Below are 18,763 nucleotides of genomic sequence, written 5' to 3'. Positions count from 1 at the left end.
AGCAGGTGGGATGCCAGAGGCAGGTTCTAGCTGGGAGATGCTTACCTAGGCAGCTCCCAGCCAGCTGTCCAGTGGGACCCTCAGGCAGGCTCCCTGCCTGCTGCAGCCCCAGGTCGCTCAAAGCAGAAGGATGTTCAATGCGACTCTGCACCGCATGCTGTCCCTGCCTCCACCCTAGCCCAGTCTCTCGGCTCCCACTGGCCTTCCTCCCCCCTCTCCCCCCCCAGACATGGGTGGTACAGAGAGCAGCCAGCCGCTTTGAGTGGCATGGCACTGCTCTGCACCCTACGGCCCTGGTGGGGTGGGCCATGGCCTGGATTAGAAGGCCAGATCTTACCCACCCCAAACGATCTTGACCATGGCAGATTAAATAAAACCCTTTCCCTTCCTCCTCTGTCCCCAAATTCTCCTTAAACCCCTCTCTCCTGAAGTCCCTGCGGAGCAGACTGGGCCGGATCGTGTCTGGCAACGTGGCCCAACATGACCCACCCTCTGCTCTGGGGGCGGGGGCAGGGTGCCATGTGAATTCATCTCTCGCTCATCACCCTGCTGGGAAGCTGTGGCCCTGGGTGAAGAAGAGAGCAGAAGGGGAGCTAATCCAGTTAAGGAGGAAAGAGTCATTTTGCAGGGAAGGCGAGCGCTGGGCTAGCCACCGCGGTAAAGAAACAACATAGACAATAACTCTCACCCAATCTATCGCCTAGCGCTTGAGTGAAATGGACAGCAGATTTTATTACGTATTATTTTCCTTCACAGAGTTGACTTACGGCTCAGAGAGACACTTGTCTGCCACAGGCAGAGACAGCGCTACAGAGAGATGAACACGAAGAAGGCAGCCTCTAGCTTTGTAGGATCCTGTTCTCAAAGCAGCATAAATTCCAGGTTCCAGGGGAAAGTTCCACCCCATTTAACCCTAAGAGTTTGCCTCTGGGAGGGGTAGGACAAATTAAATCAGGATTGACTACAGATGTGAATTGAAAGTGGATTAGTGAAACTGCATTAAGTCTGTGTGGACACACCCATTCAGAATGAAAGTGGCCTTAATTTGGTTTAATTGAATTCATTTTCAAAGTGAATTAAGGTCAAACTGTGAATTACGGTGAAACTTTTATTCTGAATAAGGAATGTAATGTGGTTTAACTAATCCATATTAAATGTTAATTTGAATTAGCTTTCTTGAGTGTCCCCAGGAAGACAAATCTTTACTGTGTGAATTTAAATGGAATTAATTAAACTGAAGCAACACTCTTTCCCCCCTCTCCATTTTGGTTTAAATTAGGTTTATTGCACTTTAATTTAATTTGGGACAGGTTTAAACTAAAGCAAAATAAACTGCCTTCATGCTGGAATAAGCATCCACACAGCGGTTTGCCCGACTTAACTAAACCAGTTTAATTAAGCTGCCACTCTGTGGGTAGGCCCTTCACACTGGAAAGGGGCCATAAAGCAGGTGGAACTAGGATAAGCTTGTCTACACCCAGAACAATCCCGGAATTGCCACAGCACTTTAAATTCACACCCTGAATTAATCTGAATTAACTTTCAAGTGTAGACAAGACCTCCCTGCACAGATCTAGCACAGCGGGGTCCTAACCCCTGACTGGGGAGCCTAAGTGGTATCACAATACTAATAGATCATCATAATTTACCTCAACGTTAATGCCTCGTTACACTGCCAGAGCAGCCAAAAGGGATCTCCGTGTAAATGAGAATCAAACCCAGCAATTTCAGAGGTGTCACTCCAGATTCGGCAGGGGTGAGGAAGGAGGAGCAGGCCTGACCATTTCAGGGAACCATGGTGATCGCCTCTGTCTGGGTCTACCCAGCAGTTGCTGCCTGGAGCCCTTGACCGGAGGCAGAGTTGGGGTGTGTCTTTAGAGAGACGACCACCTCTGCACGGTCTTGTCCTGGGCTTGCCCTTAGAACCGACCCATCCTTTCCTGCCCCTTTGCCACGCTCCCCCACGGCCACCAGCAGAGAACTTAACCCGACCCCACAGAACCCTGGAGACTGGAGTCCCCCACAAACTCCGCACGGGATTCCTGCCAAGGGCAAGGCGAGAAGCTGGGTCTCAAGGCCCGTGCGGCCCTGGGCGGACAAAGAGCTGAGTCGGGAGGGATGACGGGCTGCCAGGGCAGCCGAGTCAGGCAGCTCTCCCCTTAGCAGCTGCCCAGGTGGACTTCCTGGCTCGTGGCCCACAACCGCCAAGCAAGGCTAAAACCTCAAGAGTCTCAGGGTCAGACCCTCGGTTGGTGCAAATCGGCAGGAGCGATGCAGATTTACACCCACGGAGGATCTGCTCCCGTGGGCAACAGTGGGTCTGACACACACCCGGGGCCTAGCGGCCTTCTCAGTCGAGGCTGCCCTAGGGAGTGTGGGCACCAGAGCTGGGAAGTCACGACAGGAAGAACGTGCCCGGCCCACGCTCCAGCCCACACGGCTGCTCTTCTCCCTCCCGGAGCCGGCTAGATCCCAGGCAGCTGCAACCAGTGCCCAGGAGGGCAGGGCGTCGCTCCGAGAAAGGTGTCGTTACCTCAGCCTGAGCAGACCTGTTCCGGGCCGGAGAGCTGGTCTGGCAGCCAGCCCTGTGGCCCACAAAGGTCCTGTTACTTACAACCCACCTGCCCTGGGACGTGGCCCCCCGCCCCGCCCCAGAGAAGCCACTAGAGAAGAGAGCTAGCATGTCGAACTCTAAATAGCATGAAACACCACGCCACAGCACGCCCCTCCCCCTCCCACTGCCCTTGGGGCCTGGGCCCCCGAAGCATCCACCCCCCGACATATCCGCCACTGGCATCGGTCCTTCGGCCAGCGGGTAACTCATCACTGAGCTGTCCGGGAACCCTAGGAAGAGGGTTCCAGTGCCAGGGCGGGGTCTGCTGCAGGAAGAGACACAGGGCAGGCGTCCTCCGTCTGGCCCTTTTGCATCCATCCGTCTGTCTGCAGCGGGCGAGGAGACTCCCGGCGGCTGAGGCTGAGCTGCCATCCGAGCTGGAGGGAGGCTGCGGGAGCGACTTCTGTGTGAGTTCGCGGGGTCTTGGAGAACTTGGTCCGGACGTGATGCTCCCAGGAAAGAGCTGCAGAGGCCGGAGATGGGGAAGCCCTCTGTTCCCAGGCTGGGAGAGGGATCCCGGGGCGAGGGGCAGGTGGGGGGATGGGAGGAGGATTCTGGAGGGGTCGTCCGGAAGGAAGAGCCGGTTTCCTTCCCCATCTCTGTCCTTAACCCAGGACGTCCAGGTAGATGGGAGGGGTCTTGACCAGGGCCTGGAGCCGGCTGTGAATCTCCTTAATGTTCTGCCGCTGCTGGGGTTCCCGCTGCCAGCAGCCCTGCATGATGGTGTACACTTCCGAGGGGCAGGTCCGGGGCCGCTCCAGCTCCCGGCCCTGCGTGATGCACTCGATGGCCTGCGGAGACACGGAGGAAGGAGATGAGGCCTTGGGCTGCCTCCCCCTGGCAGGAGGGCCGGGGCAGGCATTTCAACCCTGCAAGGTCTACCCTTGTGGAGGGCACAGCCCGTGTGCCCTCTCTGCGCGGAACGGCTGGGGGCACAGGATGGGGACGGAGGTAACACCCAGGAACGGGGGTAAGGACTCCCGGAACCTTTCCCTCGCTCTGCCGCTGAGTCCTTTGTCACTCCGTGCCTCAGTTTCCCCATCTGTAAATCCCCTCCCTGCCCAATGCTAAGCAGCCCTTTTCTGTCCTGATGGGGGAGGGGAAAATCTGTCGACTGATGCCAGCAGATGCCAGCCTAGTGTGAACGATGTCATTAGCACAAACCAACAGACCCCATATATCCCCCCTGCCTGCTGGGCTCCTCAGGGCCTGCCCCACTCCAGAATCTTCCTGGGCTCGGCAGAAAGGAGCCATCAATCTGCTCTGGGGGACCCCCCCCCCTGCGCAGGGGAACATCAGACGGGCAAGGAGGCTCTCAGGCCATGCGCGCGTTCGTTAGGGCCAGATCAGGTTTCACCCCGGCTGGCAAATTGGATCAGATCATTCACGCTTTGGAGAACTGAAATATCGCCCCCCACAGCCAGACTGGCCCCTCCCCACCCGGTCCTGCCACCCTGGAGAGCAGGACTGGCTGAGCCTGCTAGAGGCAGAAGCTGCTTTGCCCGTTGCTGCCGTGTCGTGGGAAGGTCCTGCAACAGGGGCTCACTGATCCCCACCAGGGGAGAGTTCTCGGCCCTGACAGACGCAGGGGTGAGACTCCCAAGCACATGCGGGGCTAGGACTCTAGAGTCCAGCTTCCCAGCTCCTTGCTCAGGCCCCCAGATGGTACATGGGACTCAGGCGCTCGGACCCATATTCTGCCCTAGACTCCCCTCCAACGCTCCCTCTAATTTTTTCATCCATGTGCAGAATAAATTTTGTGCTGTGCACCGAGGCATGTGCCGATGTGCACCACCAGTAGAAACACATGCTGCCGGCTGTGGCCGCTCTGCTAATCAGCTGGACCGCATTGGAATCTCTCCTAGGAGGCCACCTAAATGCTCAGCTAAATGCTCAGCTTACAGGGAGCACTGGTTCCCTTTCAGAGCTGCGGACACCATTCCCTGCTCCCAACTGTAACCTCTAGGCTGCACTATCACAGGAGCAAAGGGTCCTAAAGGCTTCCACATAGAGTCCCCCACTCCTCCCAACCCTCCCTTCCTTCTCAGCCGATCTCCTTTCCCCCAGTGGCCTGCTTGGCCATCTGAAAACAAGTTGCTCAAAGATCCTTCTGTCTGAACCTGACCCAACCCTCCTCCCCAGCCCCAACCCTGCGGCTGCAACACACACACACCAAGCTCCCCGTCCCTCACCTCTGTGTTGGACAGCTGGTACCAGGGCTGCTTCCCGTAGGTGAAGATCTCCCAGAGAACCACCCCAAAGCTCCAGATGTCGCTTTCGGCGGTGAACTTCCTGTAGAGGATGCTTTCCGGTGGCATCCAGCGGATGGGCAGCATGGTGCGTCCACCCACCTGCCCAATAGACCAGGTGAGGGGGGGGTTAGTCATTGGGATGGGGTAGGGCCAGAATATTGCACAGAAAGAATGAGAGGGAGAGAGAAAAATGAGAAGAGAAAGCAGGAAGGAGTTTGAAAAGCCAAAGAGGAGAAAGAAAAAGATTTAAGAGAAAGAAAATTAAAAATCAAAAGAAAAGTCCGGGGAGAAACAAAGAGCAGGAGAATGAGAAGGAAGGGAGTAAAAGGAGGGAAAGCAAGAGAAGAAAGAAAAGAAAAAACAAAGAAGAAATCATAGAATTAGAAGGGACCTCAAGAGGTCATTGAGTCCGGTCCCCTGCCCTCACGGCAGGACCAAGCACTGATCATCCCTGACAGATGTCTGTCTAACCTGCTCTTAAAAGTTTCAGAGGGTAGCCAAGATAGTCTGTACAGGAAAAACAAACAAAAACTGGTCTGGTAGCACTTTATAGACTAACAAAACAATAGGTGGTATCCTAAACTCAATACTCCGGTCATCTGAAGAAGTGGGCTGTGCCCACGAAAGCTCATGATCCCATCTATGTTTTGTTGTCTATAAAGTGTTACTAGACCAGTTTTTGTTTTTAAATTTATCCAGTAATGGAGATTCTACAATCTCCCTGGGCAATTTATTCCAGTGTTAACTACCCTGACAGTCAGGAAATTTTTCCAAGTGTCCAACCTAAACCTCCCTGGCTGCAGTTTAAGCCCTTTGCTTCTTGTCCTGTCCTCAGAGCCAAAGAGAACAATTTTTTTTAATTAATGGAGATTGCCTATCTCCTAGAACTGGAAGGGACCTTGAAAGGTCATTGGGTCCAGTCCCCTGCCTTCACAGCAGGACCAAGTACCATCCCTGATGAATTTTTGCCCCAAATAGCCTTCACAAGGATTGAACTCTCAACCCTGGGTTTAGTAGGCCCATGTGCAAACCACTGAGCTATCCCTCCCCCTTAATTTTTCTCACTCCTCTTTGTAACACCCTTTTATCTACTTGAAAACCACTATCATGTCCCCTCTCCATCTTCTCTTTTCCAAACGTAACAAGCCCAGTTCTTTCAGTCTTCCCTCGTAGCTCACGTTTTCTAGACCTTTCATCATTCTTGTTGCTCTTCTCTGGGCCTTCTCCAGTTTCTCCACATCTTTCTTGAAATGTGGTACCCAGACCTGGACACAAGACTCCAACTCAGGCCTCATCAGTACAGAGGAGAGCAGACGAATGACTTCTCGTGTCTTGCTCGCAACACTCCTGGGCCACGTCTCCACTAGCAGCTTCTTGCGCAAGAACTGTTTTGCAGAAGAGTTCTTGCGCAAAAAGTCTTCCACAGGAGCGCGTCTACACTGGCATGTGCTTTTGCACAAGAGATGTGCTTTTGTGCAAGAGCATGTATGGCAGTGTGGATGCTCTCTTGTGCAAGAAAGCTCTAATGCCCATTTTAGCCATAGGGGTTTCTTGTGCAAGAAATTCATGTTGCCTGTCTACACTGCCCTCTTGTGCAAGCGCTCTTGCACAAGAGGGCTTATTCCTCATGGGGAGAGGAATAACTCTTCCGGAAGAAGCCCTGTTTTCTGATGCTGTACTGTTAATCTACTTGCACAAGACCACACATGCAGTGTAGACACCCGGCAAGTTTTTGCGCAAGAACAGCTGTTCTTGCGCAAGAAGCCACCAGTGTAGATGTAGCCTTGTAGTGTCCCTCCTGCAAGTACCGGCGGTCACATTTTACAACTCCTATATCTAGGGTCAACATGGCCTGTGACCCCTCAACAGCCAAATTAGAATGGAATTTTGTGCATTGTAACTAACAATTGACCCTAGTACTCCCCGTCAGGCCTATAGCACTAACTGAACTGGATTTACATTCTAGTATGAGCCGTATTTACATATCAACAGCTGAATACCTTGCAGGGCTAAACAACTGAAGGACACTGTTGACTCATGTTTAACTTGTCCACTCTGACCCCTAGATCCCTTTCTGCAGGACTCCTTCCTAGACAGTCACTTCCCATTCTGTCCTTCCCTGTTCCTTCCTACGCGGAGGACTTTGCATTTGTCCTTATTAAACTTCATCCTGCTGGCCTCGAACAGGAAGCATGACAAAGCGAGGCACAGAAGGAAAGAACAGGATGGAATGAAAATAAGAGGAGCCAGTTGAAAGGGGCGGGGCTGGATTTCCCGCTTTGTTCCCACTAGTTTGACACCAGAGTCACTCCACTGTCTCTGCTGGAGTTACTCCTGATTTACACCAGCAGAACGGAGTCAGAAAGATGCTCCTTGCTCCTCCCGGATCACCTCTCTCCCCTCCCCTTTTATTAACCCTTCCACAGAAGCCCGTGATGGGGGCCCCTCTCTGGCTCCTGGCAGTGCTGCCTTTCCTCTCGCTAAGTGGTCTGCGCTCCCTTTCCATTGCAGGCCCCATTAAATATGCATCAGGGCTGAGGTGGGGCAGGAGCTAAAAGGGAAAATTGGAAGAGGCCCCTCGGAGCCCCCAGCCTGCCACAGAAGCCGATCCCAGCAGAGCCTTCGAGGAAATGGAGATGGATGGGTCTCTGCAGCCAGCAGAACCCTCCGGCCAGCTGGGGATGCGGCTTGCGATGCGTTTGCCCGGAGAAGCCTCACTCTTCTATTGCATTGGTTACTCCGGGCAGTCCTGGGAAACGTCGTCTCTAGTTAATGAAGCAAAGGAGGAGAAAGCCCTCCCCGGACACTGAATGCAGCCTCGGGGACCTGGGCAGAGGGGTGCCTGGGAAATGGGGGGCAAGTCATTTGCCAATGGGACCCCCAACAGGGTTCTTCCAAAGCATAAATTTCTACCGGAGTGAGCTGGGCAGCAGTAGTAGGCTATTCTCCTTATATGGCCCAGCCACTGAACTTCATTAGCTGGTAGTAATTGTAGACTGTTATCCTCTATACCAGTGGTTTTCAAACAACGGATCACAACCCCCTTTTGGGCGGTGCGTCTCGTTTTCTGCTGGGGGATCAGGTGAGCAGTTGGCTTCCTGCCTGTCCTGGCACTGCAGACTGCGCTGCACCCCAGAAGCAGTGGCTCCTAGGGGTGGGGGGAAGGGGAGTGCACAGGGCTCCACTCAGTGCCCCTGCCCCGAGCACTAGTTCTGCACTCCCATTGGCTAGGAACCGGCTGCTTCTGGGGGCAGCATGGTCTGCGGTGCCAGGAGAGGCAGGAAGCTGCCTTAGCGCCCCCGCTGCACCACTGACCCGGAGCTGCTCAAGGGAAGCCCCTCCTGCCCCAGCCCTGACTCCGCCCAAAGCCAGAGCCCCCCTCGTTTAGCCCAAAGCTCCCATCCTCAGCCCCACCCTGCTGAGTCACGGCAGCAACGATTTTCTTCAACTGGGTCACGAGAAAAAAAGTTGGAAAACATCCCCGCCCCTCTGTGTACCAGGTCCTCATCGCCACTAGCTGGCAGCAGTAGTTGGCTGTTATCCTCTAACTGTCAGGTCGGGGGGGGGGGGGTGACACACAAATATTGACAAAGGTTTATGAGGCAACTTGCGTTTTCTCCCCAATATTAAGGCCTGAGTCCAGCCCAAACCCAACGGGGCCTAATTGGAAGAGAGACAGGCACCGGGGGGCGGGGGGAGGGGAGGTGCCGGTAGGCTGCGAGGGGGGTAGGAGTTTGGAGTCTCAGGGCCAAAGCAGCCCTAATCCAGGAAGGAGAACACCTTCCATCTTGAGTTCTTTGAGAGCTCCGTGGTGGTCCCGACCAGTATCACCCACTCTTCCTGCACCCGGGCCCACTGGCACTGCCGGAAAGGTCCTGATGGACACCCCCAGGCAGTGGATCGGGCCCTGGGCAGGCATGGGTGGCGGAATCGGGCCCCTTGCCCTCCTCCCCGTGCGGGCGCTCACCCGGTAGTAATCCGTGCTGTAGATGTCGCGGGACATGCCGAAGTCCCCGATCTTCACCACCAGGTGGTGGCCCACCAGGCAGTTGCGCGTGGCCAGGTCGCGGTGGACGAAGTGCAGCGAGGCCAGGTAGACCATGCCGGAGGCGATCTGCGTGGCGATTTGCAGCATCTGGCTCAGGGTCAGCTGCCCAAACGTGTGGCTGTTCCCGTTATCCAGGATCTTCGCGTCTGGCCCGTGCGACCTGGGCAAAGACGGGCGGTGGTGAGCGCAGACCGGAACCGACCCGATTCTTGGCTCGGTACGTTAGAGTCTAACTCCAGGTCGCTAGGACACTCCTGACGCACCAGCAGGCCTTGGTGCGGCCAAATCACAGGGACACCATTACCCAGGGCCCAGGCTCCAGCAGGGTCTAACACTTCAGCACCTGCCTTATCCTCCCTACTTACAGCTGGTGCCAGCACCAGCCCTACCAAGAGTCCTGCCAATCTGAGCTGGGGGGAATTCCTTCCGCCCAGGAGAGACTGCAATCCCGCCCAGCTGATGAGCAGGGCGCCCACCGCCGGCCGCCTGTGTTTCCACTGGTGGTGCACATCTGCCCATGCCTTGGTGCACAGAAGAAAATTTATTCTACACACAGATAAGGAAAAAAATGAGTGGGAACCTCGGATGGAGGTGAAGACCTCTCCCCGCCCCCTGCCAGGTGCCTGCACTTCAGGGGGCTTGTTTGATGCCAAGTGCTGCTGACAGCGCTGGGCGAGGAAGCCGGGGCCGGGGCCTCATGGCTCCCGGGAAGCAGAACCATTAATGCCAAGTCCCATAACAATAATCATCAAAGCCACGTCTCAGAGCTCATCCCGCGGACGCTAAGCGATGCCGCTGGCAGCCCCCCGTCTAGCGGCAATACCTCGGGGGCCAATCGAAAAGTCTCTGCTTATTTCAGCTGATGGCCAATCTCCCTCCCTGGCAGCCTCTCAGACAGCTAATCTAATCAATATTGCAAGGCGGGCGCATTAGCAGGGCCGGCTGTCTGAGCTGCCGCGGTAATGGAGCATGGGGAGGGAGCATCCCAAGCAGAGAGCGATGCAACGGGGCAAAGTAATGGGCCAGGTGGGGAGCCGGGAGGGAGGGGTGCTGTGACTGACCCCCCAATCCCCTGAGGTTCCTGGCTGGTGGTCGCCAAACACAACCCGCAAGGTGTGGGGGGCCCATGGCTAGAACCCGTTTGGGAGCCGGGCTGCGAGGGAGACAACGTCAGGCCCTTGTTGTGATCGAGGCGGGTGTGTGGGGGTGTAACAACGTATTATTTAAAGGGGGGGATTTGCGCCCCCACCCTATGGCGGGTTCTCCCCCCCCCTTTGGCCTGTGCGGCCCCCAGCGGGGTCTTATTTAGCTGCCGTGAGCCTCACCCTTCTCTCCGCGGGGACCCCCATTCTCACCAAGCTGTCTCCAGATTGCCCCCTCAGCCCCGCCCCCCCCTTTCCAGCCCCTGGCTACCGCCCCTCTCCCCCGAACATCAGCCTCCGATGAGGCCTGGCGCCCGAGCCGGGGCCCTGCTGTGCTGCAGCCCGCCGGGGGAAGGACCCTCCTTCGTGGCAGAGCCGGTCCAGGAGGGGAGCACAGAAGAGGCAGGCGCATGGCAGAGGTGGCCAGCGCCTTGGCCACGGCCTCCGCTCCCCCCGACCCCACCATCTTCTGCCTCCCATCACGTCTCCCCCCCCCATTGTCCACGGCCACCCCCAGCTTCAGTCCCCCCGGCTCATTTCTGGCTCCATTTATCCCCCACCCCCCGCATCCGTATCCCAGGCAACCTAGCGGCCATGTCTCTTGGGTCTCCATCAGCCAGCCCTGCCCCTCTCTCCCCGCACTGCTCTCCCCAGCCTGGGTGCAAGATCCTTCTCCCTCGCAGCCCGGAGCGCCCCAGCCTTGGGTGAAAACCCCCCTCTCGCAACTGCCCCTTCGTTCCTCTGCCCCCCTCTGGTGTTGAGGCATGAGGGGGTATGTGGTGCGCTGCGGGTGAGGCTGGCACAATGGCCGTTTGGGGGGCAGCCTGCCTGCGGAGACTGGGCCAGAGGGGGTGGGGAGGGGAGCGGCTCTTCGGAGCTGTGGGATGGGGGTACGTGGGAGCAGCTCCGGCGGCTGTTCTACCACCCACGGGGGCAGAAGCCGGCTTCCCCCAGGTGGCCTGTGCCACCTCCTGTCCCCTGCCCGGAGCCCACCTGAGGAAACGGTTGAGGTCGCCGTGTTTCATGTACTCGAAGACCATGACGAGGGGCTCGCCCTCCGTGCACACCCCGTAGAACTTGACGATGTGCTCGTGCTGCAGCACCGTCAGCAGCTCCGCTTCCCGCTGGAAATCCAGCCGGGCGCTCTCCGTCGCCTCCTTCAGGGCCTGCAGGGAGGGAGACGGACCCAGAGGGGGCAGGCTGAGGGCAGGGCGGGCCAAGCACAGGGACTGGGGTCCCGGCCTTCCTGCTTCTGCTGTGGCGGAGCCCGGATAAGTCATTTCAGCTTTCTGGGCCCCACGTGTGACACCCTCCTAGACAGATGGCAGATGCTTCGGAGCAGGGACTTTCTCTCCCCGAGCGTCTCAAAGGTGCCTGGCACAACAGGACCTTGATTTCAGCCGTTGCCTCTAGCTTAATCCCTGTAACGGGCTGACAGCTGATCACCATCCATGTGGGGCCATGTGCCCATCACAACTGGGAATAAACCAGGGCCCATTTGGGTCTAACCCAGAGCTAGAAACATAGGCAGGAGTTTAGATCTGACCTCTGAAGGAGTCTAGATTGGGTCGCCATTCAATACACTGGTGTGTGTCTATACACTCACCGGGGCCCCCTACTGGATGGAATTAGCACTCCTGAGAAAGTGTGTCATGTGGTCTATACTGCTGGCAGCAAATGGGGATTCACCCATAGCTTTGATGCGTTAGGGTTCTAGTCCCACCCTGCCTGTTGGGAATGGCTGCAGCTTGCAGCACGGTGACAGCTGGTCCCAGGATCCCCCCAGAGGAGGGCAGCGGGTTACCTTAACAGCCACCAGCATCTTCTCCTGTTCGGGGATGAGGTTGTAGCACTCGGCCAGGAAGACCTTCCCAAAGGCGCCTTCGCCCAGCTCCCACTTCAGCACGATGTCTCTGCGCTTAATGTGGTGGACACCTGCAAGGAGCTAGAACTGAGCAAGGCACCCGGCAGCGTCACCGGTGGGGAGCAGGGTGGGGAGCATCTGGCTCTCGCGGGAGGGGGATCGTGATGGGAAGGAGGGTCAGGGAGGCAGGGCAGGCCAGCGGGGGGCGAGAGTTGAATTTGGAGAAGGGGGAAGCGGGGGGCTGAGGTCAGGAGGAGGAGGAGAGAAGCCAGAGGGATCTGGGGCCTGGGATCTTCCGGGGAGAGGAGTGAGAGGTCTGGTTAGGAAACCCGGAGGGACCCAGGGACGCAGGTGGGAGGGGCCCAGGGACACAGGTGGGAGGGGCCCAAGGACGCAGGTGGGAGGGGCCCAGGGACACAGGTGGGAGGGGCCAGCTCTGAACCCCTACAATTCCCCCGCCCTCTTCCTTTGCTTTTCCCCAACACCCTGCCCCACAGACACCAAGGACCCAGCCCACGCTGGGTGTGTGTGTACCTTTCCCCTGCTAGAATGGGCCCCGCACACGAAGCAGGGAGTTCCACAGAGTCCCGCAGCACTATACCCGCTTGCACCCACCCCAAGTACGCATGCCCCTCCATCCTGGGACCCCTCTGCTCCCCCTCCCCCTGAGATGCATGCTCCTCCCTCTTAACACCCCAGGACTGGCCTGCCCCCTTACGCCCCGAGCCCACTCGACTCCCCCTAAACCTCCAAAACCCACCCTGTCCCCTCCCCACCCCCACCCCCGGGCCTGCCCTCCCACGGCCCTTACAGGTGTCACAGAAGTACTGCGGGTTCTCAATGAAGTTAGTTTTCAGCCCCTCCAGCTTGCTCTCGGCGGAGGACTGGGGGCTGCTGCCCAGGTTCATGAAGTGCAGGGACATGGCCAGGTCGTCGTCCTGAGCCAGCACGGCCGCCCCTGCATGGGACCAGGAAGAGGAGAAATGTCAGGCTCTAGCAGCCCTCCTCCCCTGGTCTATCTACCCCCCCAGCCCCGCTGGGAGGCCACAGAGCAGGTAGCGTTGCAGTAATCACCGAGGGGGTGTCCCCAGCTTCCTGCTCCCCAGGAGATCTGACACCTCCACGCCCACAAGGCACAGGGGTGCTAAGATTCTTGTTCCAACCCGGTGCCCATCAATGCCCAGGGATTGCAGCTGCAGGGACCCAGCAGCCTCCAGCACAGGGGAAGGGGAGACTCCTCCCAGCCGACCACTCTCCAGGGTCCCCAAGCCCTCTGCAAAGTGAGGGTCACTCCAGTGCAGCGTCTGACCCCTTGTTAGCCCCTGCCGGGGGATTTATCCCTGCCCTGGGAAGGCGATGCTCAGCGGGGTTCTGGCCACGGGCTAGAACAGTTGGCACTGTTGCAACACCTAGTGGGGACGGGATTCTCCTGGGGTCACTCTTGGTTACCCCAGATGAGGAATGGGCCCAAGTTACATGAGGACAAGTGGGATCCAATCTGGGCTGTGGGGCCTTAGCTGCATCAGGGGCCTGCAGGAAGAAATCTAGAGCAGAGCTATCCTTGCCCAAATGCAGACTATGCAGCTGCGTAGGGCGCCTGAAAATCTGGGGCACCGCTGGGTCCTAATGTCCACCCTCCCGCCTCTTCCGATCCCCGTTCTGTGGCTCTGCTCCCCCTCCCCACCCTGAGGATCTATTAATTGAAAAGGGACAACGCCTGACAGACCTATCAGCAGAACCTTGCACCTGGGAAATTGCCATTCGCATGGTAACAAAGCCATCTCACCCGGGGTTTGGTTTGCCAACCCCAGGAACGTACTGTCAGGTTCTGAATATACTGCACAACTAGTAATTTAATCTACGCCATCAAATGCCAGCAATGCCCCACTGCAATATATATTGGACGAACAGGACAGTCCCTACGGGAGAGAATTAATGGACACAAATCAGATATCCGTAAAGGGAACATACAGAAACCTGTTGGAGAACACTTTAATCTCCCTGGGCGTTCATTAACAGATCTTCAAGCAGCTGTTTTGTTACAAACCAATTCCACAAGCCAAATACACAGGGAAGTTCTGGAACTACAGCTCATTCACAAGTTCCACTCTCCCACTCTTGGACTAATGAAGATACTGGATGGCTGGGTCATTATCAACCTACCGAACAATGAAGGCGACAATGGTTCTTTGTCTCTGTAGAATCTCATGAGACCATCTACATGTTTTGTCAGTCTTTAAGTGCTACCTGACCATGTGTTGTTTGCTAATTAACAGTTCTTCTCTGCCTCTTGGCTCAATGGTTTGAACATTGGCCTGCTAAATCCAGGGTTGTGAGTTCAATCCTTGCGGAGGCCATTTAGGGATTGGGGCAAAAATTCGTCAGGGATGGTACTTGGTCCTGCTGAGAAGGCAGGGGACTGGACTCAGTGACCTTTCAAGGTCCCTTCCAGTTCTAGGAGATAGGCAATCTCCATTAATTTAAAAATTTAATTTTAAAAAAAATGTATCCAGCATTTAGGTACTTAGAAACTATTTGTTTTTCCTATTACATTCCAGCTCGACTTTCCTCTTGATATTTTTTACCCACTGCCACTTTTTGTTCCCCTCCCTCCTATTTTTTCCTTCTTCCACCCCTCCCTTCTCCCCTATTTATTTTGGTCCTGGACATTGTACACTCCAGTCATCTGAAGAAGTGGGCTGTGTCCACGAAAGCTCGTGATCCCATCTACATGTTTTGTTAGTCTATAAAGTGCTACCAGACTGTTGGTTTTTGAAGTTTATCCTGGAGGGTATGTCTACACTTGCAGCCTAATTCGAACTAAGGCTGCAAAGGTAGGCATTCGGAATTGCAAATCAAGCCCGGGATTGCAGGAGGAACAACAGGTAGTTCGGAATAAGGCTTTATTTTGAATGCCTGTTTCCCTGCCGCATGTAGATGCGGGCAGTTAGTTCGGGCTTGTAAGTTTCAAAAATGGCTACCGGCCGGGAACATGCAAATCAAGCGCGGGATATTTAAATCCCGGGCTTGATTTGCAATTCCGAATGCCTACATTTGCAGTCTTAGTTTGAATTAGGCATAGTGTAGACATACCCATACAGACTAACTCAGCTACCCCCTGAAGCGTCTGAATATATTGTGTGAGTCAACAGCATCTGAGTTTAAAATGTGCTTTACAAATATTTCATTCGTGTGTTGCTCAAGATTATAAAATCACAGCTCTAAAAAATCATCGTCTACCCCCCGGCTGCCATCAGGCACAGGGGCACCATTTTAATAGTGCTGCCGAGGACCCCATACATCCTAAGGATGGCCCTGGCCTGTAGCAGTGTTTCCCAATTGGTGCTCCACGGAACCCTGGGGTTCTGTGAAACTCCCCTGATCCCTCTTAAAGAGACAGAGTCTTTTTTTTTTTTTTTTTTTTTTTTTTTTGGTCAACCAACTCTGGGGTTCCTTGACATTCTTTTAAACTGAAAAGGATTCCGTGGTCAAATAAAATTGGGAAACACTGGCCTAGACTATAGGGCAGAAGCTCACATTTGGAGCACTGCACAGCTGGCCAGGTTCATTGTGGGACTTTTGGCCATCCTCTGAAGCAAGATGCCAACTGGGCACGGTCATTTAGTCTGAGAATCCAACATTCTCCATGCCTGGGAGGAATTACACTCCGGGGATAACAGCCTACTACTGCTACCACTGGTGGAGTTACTTCTTCAGCTCAGGCATCAGAGGCCTGTATTTTCAGGGCTGAAGGTTTCAGTGTCGGCTTACCTGCCGCTTCAGGAACACAGAGACTTACGGTTAATGCCGAACTTGGAATGCCGCCCGCATTTGTTCAGCACAATCAGCATGACGGAGAGGAAGAGGCAGGCGACAACAGCCAGGGCCACAGCCACGGAGACCTGGAGAGAGGGAGGAAATGCGACTTGGTTCACGGGGCCGGAGGGGGATCTGGGCTTGGGGTCAGACCCAGACTCCCAGTGCCTGAGGGCTGGGATAGAGAGGCAGGATCTGGCCCATCGCAGAGATAAAGGCCCCTCTGCCCTTGATGGGTCCTTCATCCACCTCGGGGATTTGGTCTTGGCTCTTCTCAACCGCAAAGTCATTATGGTCCATCGCACCAGCAGGGCCCAGAACATGCCATGTGGCATGAGCCAAGGCCCCAGCAGTTGGGGCCCCCCAGAGCCCTTGAAGCCTCAAAAGCCACCTGCACGTCAGGACAGTGTTACAATCCCCATTTCTCAGAGGGGGAAACTGAGGCATGGGGGGGACACCACGTGACTTGCGTAAGATCATCCAGTCCCCACTGTTCTCAGCACTAGAAATACTGCCTCCTTTTTAAGCGGGGGGAAATACAGCCTGGCTATCGACACCATAACATGGCACGACAGGGGAATCAATATTGTCTAGGGATCACAGTGCAGGTCCCAGCCGCCGGATGCCTGGGTTCTGTTCCTAGCTCTGGGAAGGGCAGGGAGAGAGGGATCTAGAGGCAAAAGGAGAGGGCTGGGAGTCAAGATCCTCAGCTCTGCCTCCACCCTGCTGGGTGCACTTGGGTGAGTTACTTTGGTGCCCTGTGCCTCAGTTTCCCCACCTATGACGTGGGGGTGACAATACCGACTTGCATCGCGGGAGGGGGGGTGGATTTACTTGGTTCATGTTTTCCAAGTGCAGTGAGCTCCTTCCAGAAAGGCGGAACAGACCCTAAGGTTCTGTGTGCCCAGTCTTCACGCAGCAGCAGAGAAAGGCAGGCATATTCTGGGGGCCCTCTGTCCCTCCCCCCAAAAAAATCTGCCTTCCCGAGGCTCACCCCAAATGTGTGCTCCTCTGACGTTTCCACCGGCCCATCGAGCGTGCTGTTCCCCTTGCCTGCAGCAGGGGAGAAAGGCAGCAGTGTTATATCAGCCTGGAGAATTTCAGCCAGACCCACGCAGAATTCAGGGCTGGGGTTTTATTTGGGGACGGGGGGGGGGCTGGATCCAAGAGGAGTCTGGGGTTTGGAACGGGGCTAGCTGCAAAATCTGGGGTTCAGATATCAAGCACCACTTTGGGGGCAGGGATAGGGTGTATGGGCCCCCCGAACACCCCAAAGACTCCTCCTCTCCTCTGTGCAACACTGGAGGATGCGGTGTAAGATTCCGGCTTCCTCTTGAACCACTGCTAGTGGCTGAAAGGTTCTAGCCACACATCCCTCAGCACACCTGCCTGCTGCAGAACCTCCCAGACGCTCCTGGGGAGATCCCATGGGACTGCCCTAAACCTCGGTCAGTTTCACTGGCAGCCCCCCCCCCCACCCTGAGTGGAAGGCAAGTGACAAGCAGCAGCCCTAGTTGCAATAACTCAGCCTCCTGCACCGCAGACCCTCCGGCTTCTCCTGAAGGAGGGCTTGGTAAGTGGGAAGGATCTGGAGCGGGCAGGTGGGATGCAACCCTGCTGGGTGGACAGAGCCGCTCAGGAGCATTGGAAAATTCAAGCTGGGGGACAGAGGAGCAGCTGTGACCTGGGAAATACTCACCCACCGGTGGCAGGGACACTGCGGCAGCAAGGAAACGGGGAGGAAAAGCATTGTTACTTGCTGAACGGCATCAGCACCGGCTCCCTGGATCCCTGCCCTGGTGCCCCCCAGCCAGAATCCAATCCGGATCACAGTACCCCAGCTTTGCATCCATGCATGGGGGGGGGGGGAGGCGGAACCGGATCGGGCCAGTCTCAGCTGACTTTTTGCAGAACCCCAGCCCAGGGCCTGAATTTCCTTCCGGCGCAAATCCGGAGTGAACCTCAAGGGAGTGACTCTGGTGTGAAACTGGGGTGAGCAGGAGGGAACTCAGACACCTGGACCCCTGCTGAATCACCCACCTGCCCCCGCTCTGAAGCGGAGCAGGGAGAGGGAGGCGGACACAGCGCCCCAACTCCCACAGCTGCCCTGCCCCTCGCAGACTCGGTGTGCAATGGGTGCCAGCCGTGCAATGGCTTTTCACACCCGTCTGGCACTGGTGCAAGAGGCTGCTCCAGGCACGGGCCAGGTCTAACCCCTACAAGCTTCGGTCCCTCAACCCACCTCCACTAATAACCTTCAAGATCTTTCATGGCCCCGTAGGGAGAGGGGAAGCAAGCCTGTAATGAGGAGTATTATTAGCTGTATTGCTAGAGCACCCCCTAGAGGAGGTGAGGGCCCCCTCACATGGGGCATGGTATAGACTCAATCCAAAACGGGTGGGAGGGGAAACTGAGGCACGGAGTGACTTCAGGCCTTGCCTGAGATGACACGGTAGGGCAGTGGCAAAGCCAGGAATCTGTTCCTCCTAGCTACTCCCTCCTCTAAGCCAGGGGTGGCCAACCTGCAGCTCGTGAGCCGGGTGCAGTTCTTCACCCCGAAAGTACAGCTTGCGAAGCCTCCCCTGTGGAAGGCAAAGCTGCCTTATGCACCCCTACAAACGGCCCCCGACTCCCTGTGAACACCGGGTGCAGGGGAGCCATCCAGAACAGCAAAATAGCATTGGCAAGATGGTGAGAACCTGATGTGGCCAAAAAGCCCAACCTGTGGCTTTTAAAGGGGCAACATTCTTTTTTTTTTTTTTTTTTAAAGGGGCAACATTCTTTTTTTTTTTTTTTTTTAAAGGGGCAACATTCTTTTTTTTTTTTTAAAGGGGCAACATTCTTTTTTTTTTTTTAAAGGGGCAGCATTCTTTTTTTTTTTTTTCCTCAGCAATTCTGGTGCAGCTCTTCACATTTTTTCTGCTGCTGTTTTGGCTCTCTTTCTTTAATGGGTTGGCCACCCCTGCTCTAAGCAATTCCTCCCCCACCTTAGTACTCGCCCTAGGTGGCATGAAAGGCTCAGCGGGG

At 55.8% G+C, this 18,763-nt stretch overlaps 1 protein-coding gene across 2 annotated transcripts in view; it reads right to left on the bottom strand.

The window, feature by feature from the left end:
* Positions 1 to 707: 707 nt before the first annotated feature.
* The window catches only part of NTRK1 (neurotrophic receptor tyrosine kinase 1), a 41,166-nt gene continuing 23,110 nt past the window's right edge, over positions 708 to 18,763 (bottom strand). The window contains exons 9-17 of one of the 2 annotated variants that reach the window (XM_075907124.1): positions 17,436 to 17,453; positions 16,731 to 16,789; positions 15,720 to 15,822; positions 12,732 to 12,878; positions 11,861 to 11,991; positions 11,050 to 11,222; positions 8,834 to 9,074; positions 4,807 to 4,965; positions 708 to 3,405 (exon numbers count right to left, since the gene is read on the bottom strand). In XM_075907124.1, the coding sequence (XP_075763239.1) occupies positions 3,220 to 3,405; positions 4,807 to 4,965; positions 8,834 to 9,074; positions 11,050 to 11,222; positions 11,861 to 11,991; positions 12,732 to 12,878; positions 15,720 to 15,822; positions 16,731 to 16,789; positions 17,436 to 17,453 (1,217 nt within the window). In that variant the 3' untranslated portion in view covers positions 708 to 3,219. The remainder of the gene's footprint in view (positions 3,406 to 4,806; positions 4,966 to 8,833; positions 9,075 to 11,049; positions 11,223 to 11,860; positions 11,992 to 12,731; positions 12,879 to 15,719; positions 15,823 to 16,730; positions 16,790 to 17,435; positions 17,454 to 18,763) is intronic. The other variant, XM_075907125.1, reaches the window with a different exon arrangement.

This window comes from Pelodiscus sinensis, chromosome 24 (assembly GCF_049634645.1).
Source record: "Pelodiscus sinensis isolate JC-2024 chromosome 24, ASM4963464v1, whole genome shotgun sequence".
Classification (NCBI taxonomy): domain Eukaryota; kingdom Metazoa; phylum Chordata; order Testudines; family Trionychidae; genus Pelodiscus; species Pelodiscus sinensis.
Note: the sequence above shows the minus strand (reverse complement) of the source record. Positions and strands in the feature narration are given on the sequence as shown.